This window comes from Antechinus flavipes, chromosome 4 (assembly GCF_016432865.1).
Source record: "Antechinus flavipes isolate AdamAnt ecotype Samford, QLD, Australia chromosome 4, AdamAnt_v2, whole genome shotgun sequence".
In the NCBI taxonomy this organism is placed as follows: Eukaryota; Metazoa; Chordata; class Mammalia; order Dasyuromorphia; family Dasyuridae; genus Antechinus; species Antechinus flavipes.
This window is the reverse complement of record NC_067401.1, coordinates 241790888-241814428: the sequence shown is the minus strand read 5'-3', so window position 1 is coordinate 241814428 and position 23541 is coordinate 241790888. Positions and strand designations below refer to the sequence as shown.

Below are 23541 nucleotides of genomic sequence, written 5' to 3'. Positions count from 1 at the left end.
CTTCCTGACTTCAGGGCTGGTGCTCTATCTACTACACCAACTAGCTGCCCCCAGACCTACATTTTTAATCATGATTATTAGAACACAAATTGGTTATATGTAATTTTATTTTTGTTACAAAGTGGGGGTTTTATTTGGGAGATAGTGATAGTGAAGCAAAATAAAAAGGAAAAGAATAAAAGACCACTGAAACATTTTTAAAATATTTGGGAGATCAGAAAGAGATTCAGAGGGGTACACATGTAGCAAGACAATATTAGTACTATTATGTAAAATTTAATATATATTAAAAGAAACAAGCTAGGGAAGATTTGGAGGTGAGGGGCATAAGTGATAACATTCCTAGAAAAAAAAAAAAGAAAGTGATCATTAAAGTATTTTTTAGTAGAAAAGAAGCTCAGAGTCAAACCGTTGATGTGTTTTTTTTTTTTTTAAAGTAAACTGTCCATAGAAGAGAATTCCCAGTTTTCTGCATGATCCTTTTTTTTGTTCTTTACATATGGGAATGTACATATTTAATTGGTATTTTTTAGATATGAAAAAATGACGATAATTTTAGCTAGCATTTATATATTTAAGCTTTATATATTTTATTACATTCTTACTACAGCCCTTTGAGCTTTATCCCCTAAAACTTTCACAGATAAAGAAACAGGCTGAGAAATGTTATCTGATTTACCCAGAATCACACAGCTAGTATCAGAAACAGGATTTCAATACAGGCAACTTTGGAAGACTTGCTCTGTGACCATGCTACTAAGCTGCCCCACCATAACAAAAATAAAACTATTAATTAAAAAAATGAAACTTCAAAAATAAAAATAAGAAATACCATAATAGTTACTCTGTGTGATTTCACATAGAATTTTCTGGCTTTCATTGGACGAGGTTGAAGAGAATTCTGAAACAAAGTAAAATTATTTTAAATCCTCTTTCATTTGACAGCCCTCTAAATGTAGCTCCTCTCTTTAACCTTCCTACTTTCCCCAAATTTTCTCTTCTTCAGGCTAACTATACCCAGTTCCTTCATGTAGCAGATTTGATCCTTTCATAATTTTACATGCCTTTGTTTGGACATGTTCTAAGTTAACAATATTTTTCCTAAAATTTGATATCCAAAACTCTTAAGATTCAAGATGTCCATTTAGGTCAAAGGGTCAGTAGGGCTTTTCTGGTCCCTTATTTAGAATACCGTGTTTCTAGTAATGAGATAGTAAGACTTCTAATTGATTGGATATGATAAGTGGCAAAGAAGGAAGAATCAAGAAAAAAAAAAAAAAACCCAGATTTCAAATTTGAGAAACTTGTGTGAATAGTGATAACACATGTAGAAATAGGGAAGTAAGAAAGATCTAGTTTAGAAGCAGAAATAATTAACTTGGTTTCACTTATATGGGATTTCATGTGCCACTTGCCCCAGTTGACCTGTAGGAAATAGAAATTTGTCAACTTCATAGAGGTGATAGTTGAAGTTGTGGGAATTAATGACATTGCCAAATGACAGTGTAAAATTTCAAAATTTTTTATGTTTGGCTTTGGAATTCAGATAAATTATATAGTCAGATGTATGTAGATTATATAGTCAGAAGTTAGATGAATATACTGAATAGTCAGTAAACAGTCAGAATATCAACCAGAATATCAGTCCTAATTTCTGTTTCTGGTTTTAAAGGCCAATTTGGTAGGCAGATAAACATAGAAAATCTACAAATTGAATGTAAGCTGTGTGTATATATAATCCAAAATCTGATTGTATGATTAAAATGTAGTTGATTTGTGTGTGTGTGTGTGTGTGTGTGTGCTGGCATATCCATGATAAATATATTCTCAATAGATTTTCACATGTCACTTGAGTTAAACCAAAGCTATTTGAGATTTAAAAATTAAGTGTTGATCTCTGCTGCTGCTGTCATCCCCGCCCCCCAATCAAATAAAATGTTTATCTATAGTGAGTTTATAATGTAATTCAGCTAGATGATATATATTATTTGGGCAACAGCTAAATGCTCAGTGGATAGAGTACTGGGCCTGATATCAGGCAGATACCTCTTTCTGAGTTCAAATTTGGCCACAGATATTTATTGTGTGATTGTGGGCTGTAGTGTTCTTCTTTTCTAAAATATAATCATTCTATGGAAGCAGGTTTCCTGGAGAGCTTCTGGAGACAGCCTTGTTTCGGTTCCATGTAATAATCACCTCAAATGCAGTCAGCTGTTAAAGGTCCAAATCCCTTATTGTCTCCTTCAAAATAGCCCAGTTAGTTTTCTTAGAGGCCTATCTCTCTCCTTCGTTCCAAGAGCTCCCGTTACTCCTTTGCCTCTTCCAGCTTCAGCCTCTTTTCTCCCAAATCCTTTGTTCTGCCCAACTGAATCCTGGCTTCTCAATCTCCTCAACTGACTCCTGGCTGAGGCTCCAAGACTTCTTCTAAATGATCTCTTATAGGTGTGAACTCAAAGGTTGACTCCTCCTCTGAGAGTGGGATTGTGGAAGCTGTGACTTGTGAATCTCCTCTACTGAACTTGTGAATCTCATACTGAATCCTGACTTGTGAATCTCCAAAGCTAATATGTGAACTAATGTGTGAACTCTTAAAGGTGTGAAAGGTGTGAACTCTGAACTAGAGAACTGCTAAGCACTATGCTAAAATTAAACAACTGACATCACTTTGTAAGAATCCTAACAGTGGGCAAGTCACTTAACTCTGTATATCTCAGTTTCCTCTTCTATAAAATGAACTAGAGAAGGAAATGGCAAATCTCTGCCAAAAAAAAAACAAACATAAATCCAAAGTGGGATGACAGAGTCAGACATGACTGAAATGACTGAACAATAATATTTTTTATGATCCCAGGATAATTAGTGTCTCTGCACGTGTTCAAAAGCTCAAAGGAATGTAAATATAGAATGCTTAATATTATGAATAAAACATAAGAAACTTTTTGTTCCATAAGTTATGAAACAGCTTCAGCTGATTATATTGTTTTCTTTGTCCTAAGGTGTTCCCTAAAATAGCCATCTTTCCTGAAGGCTTGGAGATTTCAGCTCCCTGCGTATCATTAAAGTTCCTTCAGACTATATTCCCAGAGCTCATATAGTCATATTAGCTAGCAAAAAGTTCTCTCTCTCTCTCTCTCTCTCTCTGCTGAGGCACTGGGGGTTAAGTGACTTACCCGGGGTCACACAGCTAGGAAGTATTAAGTATCTGAGGCTGATTTGAACTCAGGTCCTTCTGACTTAAGGGCTGGTATGCTATCCACTGGGCCATCTAACTGCCCCAAAGTTCTCATTTCTTAATTGTATTATATAGATTAAAATAGTGGACAAAGAAAATGAATTTTGTAGTGAAAAATAAGTCTTCAAAATCAGATACTAAAATAATTTTTATTGTTGTGTTTTAGGGAAAGAAATACCATTGGGATGCAGAAACTCAGGGATGGATTCTTGGCTCCTTTTTTTATGGCTACATCATCACTCAGATTCCTGGTGGATATGTTGCCAGTAAAATAGGAGGAAAGCTACTTTTGGGATTTGGAATACTTGGTACCTCTTTGCTCACATTATTGACCCCTATTGCTGCAGATTGGGGAGTAGGCTTTCTTATTGCAGTTCGTGCCCTGGAAGGACTAGGAGAGGTAAGTTATTTATCATTACTTCATTTTTCATCTTATATTTTCTTGAAAATTTTATATTTTAAGTCAATTACCAATCTCATCTGTACTGATGAACAATTCATATTTTGAAATTCTATTTGTACTGAGTTTTATATTTATTAAGGACCTCAGACCCTAAATAGGGACTTCAATCCTTTGTGAACATGGAATCATTGTTACTGATTTTTATTAATTCTTTCTATTCTATCCTTTTCCTATTTAAAAACCTTCATCTTTTTCTTTCATCTTACATTTGTTTTTATACATTCTGCAGTCTCTTCTTTTACAAATTTTTGTGCCTTTTATCAGCTGAGCAATACAACTTATTCTTTTTTCTTCCTTTCTTCCTTCTTTCTTTTCTTCATAGGGTAGTATACCCTTACCTGTGCGTGCTCTAACCAAAGGAATGAAATTTGTTTTTTCTGATTTGCTGAAACCTCCCAAGATATCTTGGGTCTTACCAGTTACAAATCTTTTTTAAGGACCATGCTTAAATCCAGATCACTTTGGTTCTTCTTGATTGGTCAACAATAAGTCTCAGGCCAAGCCCTGTTGTGAGTTCAAATGTTGGGTTCTTGTTCTTCTTTAAAATATTATAAAAGTTCTCTCTGGGTGCCTTCCCTGGAATCAGGATTTTGTCGGTCCCTGTTCGGGCGCCAAAATGTGGACCTTGTCTTTCCACATTATACATAATTTACATAGAGGCCTATCTCTCTGCTTGGTTCCAAGAGCTCCCTCCGAATGTCGCCAAAGGTTTTGTCCTTCAGCCTCTGCCTCTGCTTTCTTCAGCCTCCAGCCAGCTCCACTCTTCATGTCATTCCGGTGAAATCTGACGGAGAGCCTCTGTCTGTTTCTTTTATACCAGAGGGATGAATTGTGGGATATGAAAGAGAGGGATTATGGGTTTTCTCCCATAGTGCTCTTTGGCCCAAAGAGCTTCAAGGGAGGTGTGAACTCACAAAGTTACAAAGTTTACTTTGTGAAGCTGGCATACTTGTGAACTCCAATGAGTAAAGGTGCAAACACAAGCATTGTATTAATTAGTTCTACTTAGTACCTTGTTTCAGGTTCTGGCCCAAAACATCATCTTTTAAGATCAGATCAACAATCTATCAACTCTAATGAGTTAGCAGTTTGTAAGGATTCCAACAAAGCCCCAATTGATAATTGTTTTGTAATGCCAGAGAAACTGAGGCAAGACAGAGATTAGATGGTTTTTAATATTTTAATAGTGGAGAGTTTGGACTGACAGCCATATTAGCCAGCCAGCTAGATGAGACTCCCATCTCAAAGCATCCAACAATGAGTAAGGGATTCCAGAGACTCTTATAGGGCTCCAGCTATCAGGGAAACAAAGTCGGGGGGGGAAGCACTGGATGGATGGAAGTTCCAGGAAAAGACCATAAATTCAGTTGTAACAGGTTGGAGATAAGGAGGAAGGATCATAAATTTTGATAAGTTGAGAGTGAAGAAGCTAGGAGACAATAAGTCTGAGCCAGGAGAGGTCCAAACGTTTGAGATAAGCCATTTGGAGTTTTATGACTCTTTGGAATGCCAGAGTGGCCAGACTCCCAGCCCTAATTATCTCAGTCCTACTGGCCAGGAAGGGGGTTGCCACCAAGGAAACTGAGGCAGAACAATTTGGGCCCCAGTTGACTCAGAGTAAATGTAAATATCAATTATTTCTTTTTATTTTTGTATTTACATTCTTTTTTTTTTTCCAGTTTTCAACATTTACTTTCATAAGGTTTTGATTTCCATTTTTTTCTCCTTCCCTTACCTCTTCCCCCCTCCCCAAAATAGCAAGCAATCTGATATAGTTTATACATGTACAGTCATATTAAACATTTCTACATTAATCATCTTGTGAAAAAAGAATCAGAACAAAAGGAAAACCACAAAAAAGAAAAAGGGGGGGAAAAAGTGAAAATAGCATGCTTTGATCTGCAAAGTTATTTCTTTGGATGTGGAAAGCATTTTCTATCATGAGTCTTTTGTAGATCATTATATTAAACAGCAATTGGTTTCTGTTTTGGTCAGAAATCCTAAGGATCTTCCCCTCCCAGATTGGATTTTTTTTTTTTTTTTGAGGGGGCAGAGGAAACCAGGCCAAAAAAAAAAGGGGGGAGTGTCATTCTTTGCTTCATTTCTTACCTAGCCTTAATCACTGAATGGATACTATCTCAGTCAAACTGAGATCAGAAAAGCTTAAAAGGCCAAGATCTCCCACTGCATCCAGGGCCACCTTTAGTCATCCTGATCTATATTTTGCCACTAGACTCAGATAGCTCTGGAGGAAAAAGTGATGCAGGGGATCTTGCACCGGCCTCCCTCACTTAAATACATTCATTTGCTTGTCACAACATTATCTCCTTGGTCATGGTCCTCTGAGAATGAAGGACAAACAACAAAAGCCTTTGGGAAATGCATCTGCTAATTGCAGATAATGATGGGGCCACTAGGTGATACAAGAGATAGTGTCAGACCTAGAGTCTGGAAGACCTGAGTTCAAATGTGCCCACAAACACTAACTTAGCTATGTGACCCTGGGCAAGCTGGGTAACTGTTTGCCTCCATTTCCTCAACTGTGAAATGAGCTAGAGAAGGAAATGCCAAACCACTCTGGTATTTTTTGCCAAGAAAACCTCAAATGGGGTCATGAACAATTGGATACGACTGAAGTAACTCAACAGTAACAAGCAACATTATATGTCTCCAAAAGACCCTCCTTATGATGTAAATGTGTAGCCTAGAAACTAGAGGGAGAGCCCCAAGGAACTCCTATCACCTTGTCATAGTTGCTATACATTTATCATGTTCATTTCTTGACAATCGAAATAGTAAATCTATAACTATGTGCCAAGTAGTACAAAGAGACATGAAGGCAATAAAAGGAAAACGGTCATTGCTTTCAAGGAGCTTCCATTCTAGTGGCAAAGACAATGTATGCATGGTCTGTTAAAGAGAAAAGGGAGTAGCATGAAAGTTCTAGGCCAGAACTCTGATGCCTTCAAATCCTAACAATGTGTTGTTTGTGTCTGAAGATATCACTGTATAGGTGTAGTTAAACTTCATTTATTTTGGCTAAAATTGTGTCTGTGAACACAAAGAATTACATAGTTACAATTGTGTCTGCTAGAGACAAAGAATTTCACTGTTCGTCAAGGCTATATATCCAAAACCACATTTGGATTGCTTTCAGGAAAGAAAAAGTGTTGACCTTTTTAAAAACTAGAAATTTACTTGAACCTTAAGTTGTGATTAATGAATTCTCTTGAATTTACTAATAATCATATCTTAGAAAGAACAGCCCTAAATTAGAAGTCTCATTCCAGTATGTAAAGAAAGACTTTGATATTTGGTCGTAATATAAAAGATGAAAAAAAATTGGACCACTTAATATTCACTTGGTCATGCTTTTACCCCTATTTCTCTCTCCTATTTTCAGTGTCTAAATATACAACTCATTTCATACTATTCTATAGCAATTTTATTTTTTATGTCCTAACTTATGACACTTTCCATTTATGTGCCACCTGTCCTTCAATTATTAACTTTTTATTTGCTTCATATTCTCTTTTTGACTGGGCAATAAGAGGTTAATTAAATATACTTTCTCTTACTGCTCTTTTCATATGTCACAATAATACAGGATGTTCCCAAAGACTTAGTGAAGTTTAAGCCACCTAGTAGTTCATACTTTTTTTAGCTCTTTAAGATTAAGAAAGAGTTTTGCTCACTATAGCTCTATATGGTAGGAAGTGTCTATATTATCCTCATTTTACATGAAGAAACTGAGGCTCTGAAAAACACACAGTAAGCATTAATTCTGAGACTTGAACCTAGGATTTATTGCTCTAAGATTATATATTTTTGAATATACCTTCTCCTCACCTAAAACCCTTAAAATAAAGCAATCCTTCAAGTGCTTTGGTGTTATCTACTTCATTGATGGAGTAATGATGATAAAAGTGAGGATGGCAGGCCCAATCATCACAAGAGTTGCTCCCCTAGGTGACAACTACAGGGCTAGATTGGAAGTAGAGCCAGTGGTCTATAGGGACATTGCTATTCCCAGGAAGTTACTGACTATAAGAAAATCTCTATATATATAAAGTTTTTTTTTTTGAAAGTTCATAGTAGTATTTGTCATAACAAAAAATAGTGTACACAAAGATTGAGGAGTGATAGGTGAATGAAATAGAATCTTAATGCTTTATAAACAATTATAAATATGCAAGATTCAGGAAAACATGAAAAGATTTTTGCCAATTGTTGCTTAATCTTCCTGGGATTCAATTTCCCTATTATCTTTTTTTTTTTTAAAGAAGTTTAACTAAATATCCTCTTAAGTTCTATTACAACTCTAAATTCGTTAAAACTCTGAACTTATACGAAGACAGAATGAAGAAAGCAGAAAAATAAACTCAGTGACTTCGAACTGCAACAAAGTCAACAGGTGGAGACAACAAAAGTGGTCAGACAGTAAATTTTGTTAGTTCTTCTTAATCAGTTTGACTAGCTAATGCCAATAAACCAGAACAAATAAGAAATAGATTTTATTATATTCAAGTGTGGCATTCCTCACCAGCAGTTGATAGGGAATATGTCATTCACAACTTCCCAAGAAATAGTTATAAATTAATATGAAACAAATTTAAAAATACTTTTTTAAAAAATTAAAATGGGTAAGCAAAGAAATAAAATGTACTTAGTTTTTTTTATTTTTTTTATTTGTTTGTTTTTGTTGAGGCAGTTGGAGTTAAGTGACTTGCCCAAGGTCACACAGCTAGGAAATGTTGTCTGAAGTCAAATTTGAATTCAGGTCCTCCTGAATTTTTATAAAAAAAGAAAAAGGACTTTTCATGAAAGTGCAAATCTATTGTGTATAAGTTTCTGTTCCTTTCAAATAAACAACAAAATTATAATGTAACTATCTTTTTTGTTTTCCTCCTTCGCCTTACCTCTTCCCCATGACTACTTTTAGACCCGAATAGGTTTATGTATTCTTGTGTGGGTTTATATGTGCATGTAAAATTGTTCTATTTATTTATCTATTCTATTTATCAGTTATTTTTCTAGATACAGATAGGACATTTTTTCATATATCCTTTGTAATTAATTTGAGTATTTATAATAGAAAAAAAAAACCTTATTTGTTCAGTCATTCTTAAAAATAGACCAAGTAATGGTACTAATGAATCAAAAAGATTAGGCAATTTTATAACTTTTTGAACCCAATTTTTCTCCAAAATGATTGAATTATTTTATGCCTCCACTAACAATGAATTCGTGTCCCAATTTTTCCATATCCCCTCCAACTTTTGTAACTTTCTTCAATCATTTTAGCCAATCTGGTAATACATTTGTTAAAAATAAAATGTGTATCATTTGCTATAGGAGATAGATAAGTAATTTATCTTCTTAATGTAGCTAATTTCACTACCTTAAACTACTTATCAGGCCAGACAGGGGAGGAAGTCATTCTTGTGACTCTAGAATCCTTCAGCATTATCTGTCTTTTTGTACAGAGAAAAGGAGTCATTAAAGAACACTAACTGTTGCATCTGGTCTTGCAATTAATAAAAGAGTCATATACAATAAAGTGGTTAGTACAGTACAAAATGAAGTCAGTTTTGTTAGTTCAGAAATTCACTTTCAATAATATCTGTTGAGAAAAATTATTATTATTTTTTATAAATTAATGTAATTTGTAAGGAATGGGATGAGGTGGGTTTTTTGGAGGGGGGAGATATGTCTTATTTTTTAATTTTTAAAAAATTAACAAAAAATCATGTTCTCCCCCACCCCTTCCTTAAAGGTCAGTTTTGGGTTTGAGATACCTTGAGGATAGCCAGGTGCTGTATCTGGCAGTTAGTGATGACCCAGGTTAGTGTAGAGATTAGGATTGGATATGTAAATCTGAGCATTGTTTTGGAGATGGTAATTAAATTCTTTTAAACTGATGGGTTTACTGACACCCATTCCAGTTTTCTAGTCTTTCCTCTGAAATTACTTGATATTTATTTAGTATTGTCTCCCCCACTTAGATTTTAATAGTTGACTTTTATATAGTGTTTACTATGTACCAGACACCCTGATATTTACATAGCCTATATTATTTCAAAGTCTGATTTAGTTCTGTATTCATGGTTTTGTCATTGCCAAGAAGCAATAAGATGGTATTGTGAAAAGTATTGAATAGAGCAGAGAAGCGGAAGTCAGAAAGATCTGAGTTCAAATTCAGTCTCAGATACTTACTATCATGTCACTTAACTTCTACCCCAGTTTTCTCAACTCTAAAATGGGAATTATCACAGCACTTACTTCTCAGGATTGTTTTGAGGATCAAATGAGATATTTGCAAAAAATATTTAGCATAATGCCTGGCATATACTGAGCACTATTTAAATATTTATTCCCTTCCTAATTCATTAATAACTGCTATTCTGCTCATTCATTCAGTGGATACTTAATAAATGTTGGGTTTTGTTACTATTGTTAAGGTTCAAAAGGGACCCCAAAAGGTTGGGTGGTCCCATGCGGATCAGTGTTTCAAGGTGTCTCAAAAGAATTTGCAGGCTTGAATCCATATCCAAATCAAGGGGCAAATTTTATTGTAATTGTAACACCAATTGAAGCAAACAAAATTCTAAAAGAATTTAGTAAAGATCCAAAAAGAAGGAAATAGTTTAATCCAGTTCTTCTTGTCAGTGATATGCTAATTTTATGGCCTAGAAATAGAACTCAGGTATTTGGTTATCACAAACTAGCAAATTATGTATCTGACTATCATCAATGTTTGTAGGACTATTCTAAGGCCAGAAGACAAAATGTTAGAACAATAGCACTTTAAGGTCAGAGGCACCTCAAGATACTTGATTATAAAGCCAGAAGACGTTAGATCATTGACAGATTGTTAGAACAGAAGCAACTCTAAAGTGTGTGTGAGGGACAGGAATACCTCCTTACTGCTGTTTCCCCTAGAAGTTATACTCCATCGCTAACATACCATTTATCAGTGGACGTCTTTTTTTGCCATAAATTAAACAAACTCCCTGACTCTTAGTAATTGTATGGTTCACATCATACAAGTGATGAGGTTAGTGGCAGTCAGAGAGTTGTGAAAATCCCCTCTTGGTCGTGCACAAGTTCAATGTGAAAGAATTCACAAATCCTGGAATGCTAATTGACAAAAATGGAAGTTTATTGTTGGATAGGAAGCCAATTATGCTAAGAGACTAACTTCTTTAGTGGCAAAATCCTATTAGGGAAATGGAGGCTGGCACTGAGAAAAGAATGCCCTCTCAGTGGGCAGGGTCTTACTTTGGACATTCTGTAAAGAATGAGTTCAGAAGTTGCTATTTAAAAAGGAATCTTGAGGCTCAGATTTCAGGTGGAAAAGAAAGCCAAAGGCCTCAGTCCTAGATGCTTATCAATATCTAGCCCAGATCTCCAATTGGAATTTAAAAGGATCTGGCATCCCCAAAAGATCAATGGGGTTTTTTGACCAAGATTTCTACTTAAGTTATCTGGAGAGATATGCTTTCCCAGGAGGGCCTTAGACGTCATTCTCCCTTCTTTACAGATCAAAAGGGAACACAGTTTCAGAGTGATAATTTTAAAGGGAACACAGTTTCACTTTCCCTTCACAAGTACAAAATGAGATTTTGCATAAATCTCTAGTAAGATACTGTTAGGGAGGAAGACGCCTACCCAAATTGACTACTCAGTGATCACTCATAGAAAGCAGAATATTTATTAGAATCTTGAGAAGCTGACCATCTTATTCTGTGAGCCAAAGCTCACAGCAGGAGGGCCACTCCCTTGACAGTGGTCACAGTTTTTATACATTTCTGACAAAGAACCCCCCAAATCCCACCCTCTATATGTTGTGATTGGTTATATAAGTCTCTATTCCCCTATTTGGTCAGTGGAATGCAATAGATAAGGTGATGTACTTTTTAATCTCTTCTTTGGGCAATGGAATGTAGTCCAGGCCTTATCTAAAATCATGTGACTCCGGAGAAGCCAAAACTGAGGCCTTAAGGCTTCAATTAATTTACTGTCATTGATCACTGATCAATATGTGCTTGATCTATAAGTTCTTCACCTTTTCCATACAATACCATGCAGAATTTGAAAGTTTGAAGAGACCTCAATGGCTAACATCCTTGAAAAGGGTTCTCCACTATAGGATCCCTGACAGATGGTCAGCCAGTTTCTGCTTAAAGACTTTAAATCAAATGATGAGATCCTGGATGGTGTTTTTGACAGAGAGAAGCAAAAGAATTGATCCCTGAGGGAAGCAGGGAGAAAATAGTTATAGAGATCAGTTTAGTTCCATGGTTCCATCTTCTGGGGAAGTGGTCCAGTCTGAAATCCAAGTTATATCAAACTCCTGAGAATCACCCTCTGTAGAGATCTCAAGAAGTCTTACTTTGACATGCTCTGTTACAAATACCAATCATGTCCGTGGGGTTAAATTTTCCCTATAAAATCTATTTATAGACCATTCCATGGCTGCTGCCTTCCTTTGGGTTAGTCCACCGGGGCACTCTGCCTGTTAATGTCTTTCCCCTTCCATTCCCCATGCCATATGGTATCCCCGCTAATTCCACTATGATTCCCAACCCCACTTCTCTAACTCTTTTAGGATAAGTCCCTTTCAGGATTTAGCCTGCCAGCTAAGGACATGCCCCAACCTCATGGGGTGCTCCCTTTCCACTGGGTAATTTTGAGCTCCACTAAGGAACTTGTCTTTCATATGTACTTCCACCATCCCTGGTATCTATTGTATCCCTTCATTTTGTCTGTAACCTATTCCCTAAATAAATCCAGCTTTTGCCAAAGAGAATTCCCATTTAATTCACAATTCTTCACATGATTGAACCCCAACTTTTGGTGTCTACCATCATCTGATATCTACATCAACCACATCATTTGGTCCTTGAACCACATTGATATAGGGGAGACAGTAGTGACTCTGAAGCCCTTTTGACCTAAAAATGCTTGTCTGTCAATGATTATAAAATATAATTCTATTTCTTCCCTTATTTTAGGGAAGATATGTTAGTGATCCTGATGCCCTTGTTCTAATAATTTGCCTGTCAATGATTTCAGTGTCTTCTGGCCTTAGAATAGTCTTAAAAACATTACTGTCAAATAGATAATCTGTTGGTCAGTAATTACCAAGTCCTGAGACCACCCCTCACACCTACCTGGAAACCATAAAATTAGCAAATAAGTAACATGAAGCTCTGATCCAATTTTGTATAAATCTATCCCCTATCCCCTTCTCTCAGATTCTTTGCTAATTTCTTTTGGAACTTAGCCTGCTTGTAATGGCTTTAAAATTACAAATAAACTTTGCCCCTTGACAAGGAAATGGATTCAAGACTGCAAATTCTCTTTAGATACCTCAGGACACCAATCTGCGACCCCAAACTTCTGGGGTCCCTCTTCCCAACCTCAACAACATCACAAGAACTATCCACCAACTCCCAAGGCAGCCTTTTATCCTTTTGGACAGCTCTGACTCTCAGAGCCTAAAAACTCTCAGATTTTTTGTAAACCTTCATACATTGCTTCTGGTTCTGGGCTAAACAGTACAAATCTAATCATTCTTCCAGTTGTATTAAAATTGAGATTCTTTTTAACTGATCACCTTTTTATTTAAAAAAAATAGACATAGTAATTCTTTAGTACTTAATAACAACTAGCACTTGTATATAATGCTTTAAGATTTTCAGTGTTTTATCATTAAACAATTTTGGGATGTAGGAGTATCCCTATTTTACTGTTGGAGAAATTGAAACAGAGAGATAAATGGTTTGTCCTGTCACACAGCTAGTGTGTGCCTGAGGCTGGGTTTGAATTCAGCCTTCCTGACCACACCCAGCAAGTATCCTTTCCATTGCACTGACTTTGGTAACTGGGTAATTATGGTATTTAAAACTTGAAGAGAATGCATAGGAACCTATATTTTTTCCTAGGAAAAATTGTAATGAAATGACACCTTTTTTCCCCAAGCTCTTGAGGTAGGCTTAATTACCACATTAACAAAAGGACTGAATCATATGGTAATTCCACTAACAACATAAGTAGTATCTCATGGTGTTGAACTGAATGATGATCTAGTGAGAATCTATTCTAATTGTTATTTCAAGAATTTCTTCAGTAGCAAGTTTGCTATGACATTTGCGATTATTAAGGAAATAAAAACAATATTTACGTATTTCATCCAGAGCTTCTTTTTATTGTCCAGGGTGTTACGTATCCTGCTATGCATGCTATGTGGTCCTCTTGGGCTCCTCCTCTTGAAAGAAGCAAACTTCTTAGTATTTCATATGCAGGTAAGATAATTACCACAGAACAATTAAGTACAATGAAGAGAGTTGGGGCAGAGCTTTGAAAAATGCGAGGTTTTAAAGAATATGAAAAGAAGAGAAACCAGTGAAGGTTCTCAGAGAGAACTATAGAATGCAGTATCTTGGAAACTAAGAGAGGCAAAAATATTAAGGAGAAGTGGGCAACAATGCCAAATGAGGTAAAAAGATTGGATTTGGCATTTAATATCATTAGAAAATTATTTCTGACCTTTCAGAGAATGGTAACTTCGTTCCATGTTTGGACTTTGGGTACCGCTCCTTTGTTATTTCTCAAGGATTTACAATTGGTTCTGCAGATCTAGCTTATAAATTTTTTTCCCCCATATTATATTGTGTTCATTTGAGTCAGAAGTTAAAAAGTATTATGATGGTTTATTAAGTTGTTAAAACCTCCACATGAGACTTTAATCCTGAATAATAAGTTGATGTCCTTCATTTTAGAAGATCAAAATGACATCACTGTGTTAGAATCGAGATACATTGTGTTCGTGATCAGACCAATACAAATTTGGAATGCTCTGCCGTAGATTGTGTAATGTCAGAGAAATTGAGGCAAGATTAAGATTAGAGTTTTTAATATTTTATTTAGAGGGAGAGATCTACTGGGGGCAAAACAGGGTCCATGTTGACCCCAACAGGTTGTATTGGACTCGTGTCTCAAAGCATCCAGCAGGGAGCTAAGGGTTCCAGCGATTCTTATAGGGCTTCAGCAATAAGGGAAACAAAGGCAGAAGGGGTTTGAGTACTGGTGAGTGGGAATGGATCATTGGAGGTAAGGAAGGACCATAAATCCTGATAAGTTGGGAAGGTAGGAGCCAGGATATCTGAGATAAGCCACCTGCAGTTTATGACTTTTTGGAATGCTAGAGTAGGCAGGCCTCCCAGCCCTAATTATTTCCATCCTAATGGCCAGGAACGGGGTTGCCATCAGGAAGATTGAGGCAGAACAATTAAAGGAAACTGGCATAACAATTGGATACAAACAGTCCACATAAACATTTGGAGTAGCTTCTCTAATTTTGCACATTTCACTTTTCCTTTGGGCTAATTCATTTCTGCTTTGCCCTTAGAGCATAGCACCTTCTCTGATGAGAGCATGCCATGCTGGGTGATCTTGTGCTAGGTCTCCTATGTCATGCAATTGATTCTAAAAGTCGTAAGAAATACCTTGAGAGTGTCCTTGCATTGCTTCTTCTGATCACCTTATAAGTGCTTGCCCTGTATGAGTTCTCCATAAAATAAGTTTTTTGGGGGCAAGCATATATTTGGTATTTGAAGGATGTTGCTGTAGGGTGTGACAGGAAAGACTAGTACCTCAGGGCTTCTCTCCACCTTTAATGTCCACCTAATTCACCTTTCACCTGTGGCTCCAAGAAACCATAACATATATAGCAACCACACCTCAGTAAACCATTTAGGCAGATGATCTAAACAGGTTGAAGGTAAAGAAAGGATCTCAAACCCTATGGTAAGTTGGGGGGTGTCTCCCCAGGCATTTAATCATGAATAATAATATATGTATAACATAAAGTCAACATAAGCATCTTCTTAATGAAGTATTAAAGACTATACTTATTGGGGCAGTTAGGTAACTCAATGGATAAAGCACCAGCCCCGAAGTCAGGACAACCTAAGTTTAAATCTGGCCTCATACACTTAACACTTCCTAGCTGCATGATCCTGGCCAAGTCATGTTGCCTTATGGAAAAAAAAAAAGACTATACTGAGTATTGCCTTTGCAAAACAGATCATGTGCTAGAGCAGTAGGAAATTATGAATAAATGTGAAACAGAAATTCCGAATATATTATTTACAGATTGAAAGATTTGTGTGAGATACTTTGCTAAGCACTGGGCACACAAATGTAAACAAACAAGACAGTTTTTACTCACAAAGTGCTTACATTCAATTTGGGGAAAGTGACACATATGCTAGAAAGCAAAGGATTAGGAGGAGTTTTAAACTGCACATGGTAGCATAGAAAATGAAAACTTCACTCTCAAAATTGAAGAGACAGGAATTGAGTACAGCATTCTGATGTCAGGAAGCTAAAGATGATGTTCAGAAAGTAGGTAGTATGGTGATCAAGGAGACTATAATTCAATAAAAACAGTCACAATATGGGGAACAAGCCAAAAAGATAGACCTAAATGGACATAATAATGTCCTGAAGAGTAATTATAACAGAATCAAAAAATCATGGAAACAATAATTAGATACACATACAAAATTTCAGGATCCATAGCTAAAGTAGTCTCAGTTTCCAGGGAGAAAAATATATCTTTAAAAATATACATTGGGGTAACTAGGTGGTATAGTAGATAGAGCATCAGCCCTGAAATCAGGAGGAGTTGAGTTCAACTCTGGCCTCAGACACTTAATACTTCCTAGTTGTGTGACCCTAGGCAAATCACTTAACTCCAGTTGCCTAAGCAAAAAAAGAAAGAAAAAAAATACATTAATTAAAAGGGGGTAAAAAGGCAGTATGAACTGAGAACACAATTTTAAAAACCAACAAACACAAAATAGGAAATCTAGAAAACTAGAGAAGAAATAGATCAAAATGAAAAACTTTGAAAAGATTTAGAGGGGGCTGAATGGAAGGGTGGGGGAGATTTTGGAACTCAACATTTTTTAAAATGAATGTTAATTTGCCATCTTGGGCGGGGGGAGGGAGGAAGGGAGGGGAAAAAACGAAACATAAGCGAGTGCAAGGGATAATGTTGTAAAAAAATTACCCTGGCATGGATTCTGTCAATACAAACTTATTAACTAAAATAAAATTTAAATTAAAAAAATAAAATAAAATGAATGTTATTAATAAAGTTTTTGAAAGAAGATTAGAGATAGAAAACTTTCTGTTCTCTTAAGGTTTTAACCATGCTACTTTTTATTTTTAACTTTATTATTTACTTATTAATTATTGAAATAGTATAAATTCATCTCTAAACTTATTTTCTGTCAAGTCTCTTTATCCATTTTCTTAGTAGTTCTTGTTGAATAAAAAGTTCTTTCTCCAATTCCTGATGTTCCTTAAGTTATTAAAAACCAAACTGCTTTATACATTAGTTTTACTTCATTGATCAGCTTTTCTATTTTTAACATAATGCTAGATATTTTTGATAATTACTGCCTCATAATATAATTTATGTTTTAAGAAAACATCAACTCCTTCATTTTTACTTTTTCTATTATTTTCTTAGATATATATACCTATATAGATAGATATCTAAGTATATATATTATATATAGTACATCTATATCTGTATATATGCTCATAACTTTAAATATAATTGGATTAAACAACCCAATAAAATGAAAGTGACAAATCTAATAAGAAAAAAAAGACACATTTGGATTTTTACAAAAAACACACTTAAAAAGCAAATCATAATGGCGAATAAAAAATGAACAACAAAATGGCATGCATAGTTTTATAGGCCTCTGGACATAGTTTCATATTTTTCTCTAGAACAGTTTGGATCAGTTCACAACTCCACCAATAGTCTTCCCTCCAGCACTTGTTATTTTCTTTTTCTATCATGTTAGCTAATGTGATAGGTATGGAGTGACTCTCAGAGTTACTTTAATGTTTAGTTCACTTTTCTATATTCTTGAAAAATGAGGTCTTTATCAGAAAAATCTGATATAAAATTTTTTCCTGATTTTCTGTTTGGCTTCTAATTTTAGTTGAATTAGTCTTGTTTAGCATATAGGCTCTTAAATAAATACTTGCTGATTAATTGAATCCCTACCTTTGTTAAGAATGATTAAGGGGTATTCTGCATTTTTGATTGCCTGTTGACACCTTCAATCAATTTTGTTCTACCCTTTTTTGTTTAAATTGCTTTGATAGTGCAGAAACAAAGTAAGAGATAGCTCTTACATTTTTTTTCTACAGTGTGCTAATCTTTTTCTCAAACAGATGGCTTCTCCTAACCATGATCATTTATTCTTAACACAACTGTATTGATTTTTTCTTGTCTAGGAGCTCAGCTTGGAACAGTCATCTCACTTCCACTGTCTGGAATAATTTGTTTCTATATGGATTGGCCTTATGTCTTCTACTTTTTTGGTAAGTATATTTTAAACATAAATTTAAAAAAAATTAATAGAGGAGATATGCATAGTGAATAAAGGGTGGCTTTGGAATCCCAGTGCCTGAGTTCAGGTCCTACCTCTTACCAAAAAAATAATGGTTGTGTGACCATGGACAAATCACTTAATCTCTCGGTACCTTAGATAGCTCTGATATTAGAAATTATAGATAGGTTGCAAATCTGTAGCGGTGGAGGAAGTTTTTATACCAAGAGTTCCTCATAAGAATGAATCAACAAGTCCAAACCTACTTTCCTTCACAGACAAATACCCAAAAAAAAAAAAAAAAATTTCAGTATATACTGGTGGTTAGCATCACTACTAGAGCGAAAACATTTCAAAAAATCTCTTTAAGTAATTTGTTCTTTAGGTTTTTGTAGAATATATTTCATGAAAATATCTGGTGAAAAGTTGTACCAATTTTAAAACAAAGAGTGAGGAGTTGAGGATGATTTCTAGGTGACTAGATGGATAATGGTACCTTTAAGAGTAGTTGGGAAGTAAGAAAAGGGGAGTTTGGGGTGGAGGGAGGGAAGGAAGATAAGTTCAGTTTTGAACATATTATGTTTAAGATTTCTGTGGATTATCCATTTTGAGATTTCCAGTTGGTAGCTGGAGATGAGATTAGAGTTCAGCAGAAAGATCTGGACTGAAAAAGTAGATTTGAGGATCATCAACATAGAAATGATCATTAAAACTAAGAGTTTTAATGTGGTGTGATTACCACATGAAAAGTATTGATGGAGAAGAAGCAAGGGCTCCAGGCAGAACCTTTGGGGACTCTGTTTATATGCATGATGTAAGCTAATTTCTCCTGGTGCTGGTTCAGGGTGTGGACTAAGAAGTCAGGGGAAACTGGAAGACTATATATCTAATCAAGATAAGAATGCAATTTAAGCTCTTAGAAATCTTTTAACTGTGCTGCCTTTCTTTAAAAAGAGTTGGTTCCTTAATAAGCAAGGATCCTAAGTCTTCCCCCCACTTTCCCCACTGTTCTGGGGGAGGGGTGGAACAGAGGGAGTGCAAAGTATCTTAGCACTGCTAACCCAACTTATCGCCCCTGAGGTGTTGGGACTGTCCTGGGATAAAAAGGGAAACAGGGCCAGACCCCAATTCCCTACCCGGGAGCAGGACGCCGGGGGCCAATTCAACCCCTGTGGTGTGACGCAATTTCTCTGTTGTTCCTCCTGCTCGAACTCAGGACAAGTGACTAGGGTCTCCTCGGACAGTTTCCAGGGCACCTATAGGACTAAGTCTGGGAGAGATTTGTATTAAAAGGCGCTTCCGCTCCAAATGTTTTTTTCAGGAGGCAAAAGTTGCCCTGAGAAGAAAAGAGCTGAGAGTCTCGGGTTAGAGTTAAAGGGAAACCAACAGCTGTTAGCAGCAGAGTAGAAGAAACATTGAGGTTTGGAGATGGTGGGTGGGTCCTAGGTTTCACCAGGCTGAGTCTTTCAACTTTTAAAGAGACAATTGTGCTGGGTGTGTTTTGGTTTGCTACTTTTGCCTAAGGGCACAAGTGTTAATCAGTCCCAGGATTAGAAAGAAAAAAGCACTTTAAAGGATGGACTTGTCCAGAGAGATTGGAATTCAGCTAATCTATTCAGGGTTCAGGTGTTGAGATTGAGGCATTTTTCTCAAGCCCAGGGTTTGTCTCTGCATTAAGAAACAGTTTAAAATCTCTATAGGGATGGGGAAGAAGGCTAATTCATGGCAAAACCCAAAAACTTTACCATTCTGTAATGTAAACGTCTCTAGAAGATGACACAAAGGCCCTTCCAGAGGACCGTTTGCCAAACAAAAAAAAAAAACAAAACAGGATTTCGTCCTCACAGCGTCCTATGAGCGACGAATCCCCCTGAAGACTCCCGAAGTCTGTCAGCAAGCTCAAATTAGCCCGGGAATTTGAGCCGCCCCCCCCTCCCATTATAGAAGCATGATATGGTGGGTTTGCCTCAGTGGAAACCTCCTAAGAGGGCCACCAACACTGAGGGCAAGGTAGCAATGGAGAAGTGTGGTAGGAGTGGGTGTGTTCTCCATTTCAATAGCTCCTCTCTTAACTCTAGATAGTATGCATATTCAGAGATAGCCCTGCCTTCCATCAACACACAGTGTAAAAGGCTCTAGGCCTAAACCTTAGCCTAATTAGGGCCATGAGATTCCCAAATTTCTCAAAAGGCAAGGTGGGAGTGGCCCCAAGTACTTGGGCAAAGGAAACCTTTAGATAAAGAAACTCTAGCCCAGGAAGTAAAAAGGTTAAAAGATTAATAGCAGCAACCAAAGTCTGGCCACAAATTAAAATACCTATTTAAGGCAGTTTTACTTAAGGTAACTGTCTTTAAGTTTTAACCATTCCAACTTATGACCTATACAGTCACACCTGAATTCAAAACTCCCAGCAAATATTAGCTGCAGTCCCAAAGGATTTTATCTTCTACAGCAATTATCATTAATCAGGGGCTTCAGATGAATCTAGTTCTCAAGAATCACAGTAAAGGGTTTACAGCTTATACAGCTATCTTTCTTATCTAAGTAGATAGTTTTAAATTTAACATTACACAGATCTTTAAGTCAAAGAAAAAAATTTTTTTTAACTTTAAACTTCAAGATTCGCAACCAAACTTCATATAACTTATAATTGCCCAACAGAGATGACAAATTTTAAGGCATAACTCGTTACAAATTACCTAATACCTCTAGAAAACACCATCTAAGTAGGAAGGTTAAACTACCAGCATTTTGTTTTAATAACCTCTATTTTATATTCCCATCTTAGTCCCTCAATAACTTCTCAAAGAATGAGGGAGGGAAAACAGGGAACAAGTCTAGAGAACTTGAGAAAAGCACACAGGAAAGAGACTTCTTTCCTAAAGGTATTCACCGAATTCTTAAATGGCTTCAATTTCTCCCATTAACTCATTTCTTGCTGCAGTCAAGGAATGAGAGGAGAAAAGAAAAAAAAAAAAAAGCCATCTTCTAAAGGTCTTTCTTGAAGCTGCAACCTGGCCAGGGTTGGAGCCCAAGAAAAAAATCTTTTAATTGTTGTCAGGGACATAGAAAGCCAATCCAGAAAAGAATAGAACCGAGTGTGCTAAGAGCAAAAGGTCTTAGGACTAAGAAAATTAGGAGCAAAAGAGTTCCCACCTGTAAGGTTAAGTAGGAAAATGTGAGAGAGACAGACCTAGCCTGGTTTACCTAGGTTATCTCTTCACTAGCAGCTAAGAAAAGGTTTTAAGTAGTGCCCTGAGGCTAAGAAAAAAAAAACCGAGAGCAGTTTAAAATCCCGTCTTTGCAGACAGCTTTGTGAGCATGCAAAAGCCTAATTCTGAGGCTTCTACAGTTAATGCAGGATGACCAAATCAGGGAAACTTGAGTCCCATTTAAAATGTATGGGACAAGCACACTTCCTGAGGGCTGGAAGCTGTGGCTTTAAGAGCCAGGTAAAGGTCTGGGAGGGGCGCAGCCCATTTGTCCAAATTGCTAGCAAAGTTCCGTTTTAAAAGTTGGAGAAAACTTCTGGAGACTTAAGATTTAAAATTGAGTCCCCAATCTCCCCACTGTACAGTAACCCCAAGAAGGGGACAGGATAGGAGCATTTAAATGGCAGGTTACCAAGCCACATGAGAGAGGTCCGAAACAAGCCTCGAGTTCTACACTACCCACTCTATGGAAGAAGGGGGAGGCAAGGCCAGAATGAGGGTGGGGGAGGAAAAGATGCCATCTTACCCAGGGCAGTGCATCTTGAAAGGCGAGGGCTCCTCTGGCGGATTCCACGCTGGAACTTGAAAGGGGGCAGCTCATCTAAGCCCCCAAATCTTGCTGGGAGAGCAAAACCTGAAGGGGAGACCGCTTACCCCTGTCCAGGGAGTAGCAGCCATAGGCAGAGACATTCTCTAAACTCACCCCAATTCAGTGACCTTTCTCCTCGTGGCTATAGCCTGACCATTAGAGAGACCATTGCATTTAACAGTGGCATGGGAGAAGGGCTCAAACACAGCTCCTCTTAAGTTTCTCCGGCTATCTCCCCAAAACAGATCAAAGGGACCCCCGAGAGGGGTGGGATCCCCAGAACGGCCATGTGTCTCCTTGGCCTGGGAGGGGTGTTAAAGAGACACTTCCTCTCGTGTCTCAACAGTTCTTGCTGGAGAGCAGGACTATCTGGTGACCAAAAAAAAAAAAAAAAAAGATTAGAAATACATTGAGATGCAAAGGAAGGGCCTTTATCTCTCCAAAGGTTTTGGACAGAGGGAGTTTCCTCAAGCAAAGCATCTGTTCCAGGAAAGATTTTAGAGGCAGGGGAGTGTCTAGATTATGGACAGGTAAAAACTTTTATTTTTCCAAATCCTTGCAGCCTCCCTCGTATCTCTTAAGAGACAGAGCCGACAAAAGAAGGCCTTTTGTCAATCCGCAGCAATTCCTAAAGAATTGTGCCAGAGCTTAGAGCTCCCAACAACGATCCAAGCCCGACCGAGAGCTTTGGGTGTTCACTGCAAGATTAGGAAAGGAAAAAAAAAGTCTTTTACCTTGTCCAGAGTTCTGGATTGCCTGGTCCTGCTATCTGTAAAAATCAGCCTTTTCACCTGATATGCAAGTAGGGTGAGACGAAACACAGATATATTCTCCCCACTACCTTTAGAGATAGAGTAAGACCAAAGAAAGAACGTAGATTCTTCCCGGAAGAATACTGCCTGAACAGGTCAAAACCCAGATTGGTTCTGAGTGCCCCGAAAAGGTTGATTTTCAGTTTGATCGCCAAATTATCTAGCTTCCGGTGTTCGTTTCGTCAGGGAACCAAATGTTGAAGTCTAGATTTAGAATACCTAAATGAAATTAGGGTTTAGTTAAGGTCTAGTGCCAGGTTTGGGGTACGGGGAGTCAAGCAAAGCTCCCCTGCAACTCCCTTGGATACGGCGGTAAATGGGGTCTAATAGCAGCGTGAGTTCCCAATAAAAGCATTTCTTGGCCCGAGAGCTAGATTGTTAAAAGAGGTTTATTATTGGGTAAGAAGATTAAAATATAGACAAAGGTAGAGATAAGGAGGGCACAAGACAGAGGGTCCAGTGGACAGAGGGTCCTCACATGACTAGCATGTTTGGAATCTCTGCAAAGAGGGGTCCCCAGTGTGGCCTTTTTATAATAGGAGACTTAGCTCGAGGGGTTTTTGGGTGTAACCCCAAAATTGGCTCAGACCCAGGTGGGGCTGGGACAGGTCCGGATCTTCTATTGGAATTCAAAGGGACCAGGATTTGTGAGTTAAAGGGTAATTTACATTACTAGGAGGGGATGGGAATCTAGAAACTAATCTTTCCCACATCAAAAACTCTGCTAATGGCCTCATTTTTTTCCAATGAAAATGAAACAGGATCTCCTTTGAGAAGGTGAAGGTAGGAGTAGCCATGAAAAGG

General features: G+C 37.1%; 1 protein-coding gene across 2 annotated transcripts in view; it reads left to right on the top strand.

The window, feature by feature from the left end:
• The window catches only part of SLC17A5 (solute carrier family 17 member 5), a 64775-nt gene that overhangs the window by 8681 nt on the left and 32553 nt on the right, over positions 1-23541 (top strand). For both annotated transcript variants that reach the window (XM_051997271.1, XM_051997272.1), the window contains 3 exons: positions 3399-3632; positions 13918-14005; positions 18030-18116. In XM_051997271.1, coding sequence (XP_051853231.1) covers positions 3399-3632; positions 13918-14005; positions 18030-18116 — 409 coding nt within the window. The remainder of the gene's footprint in view (positions 1-3398; positions 3633-13917; positions 14006-18029; positions 18117-23541) is intronic.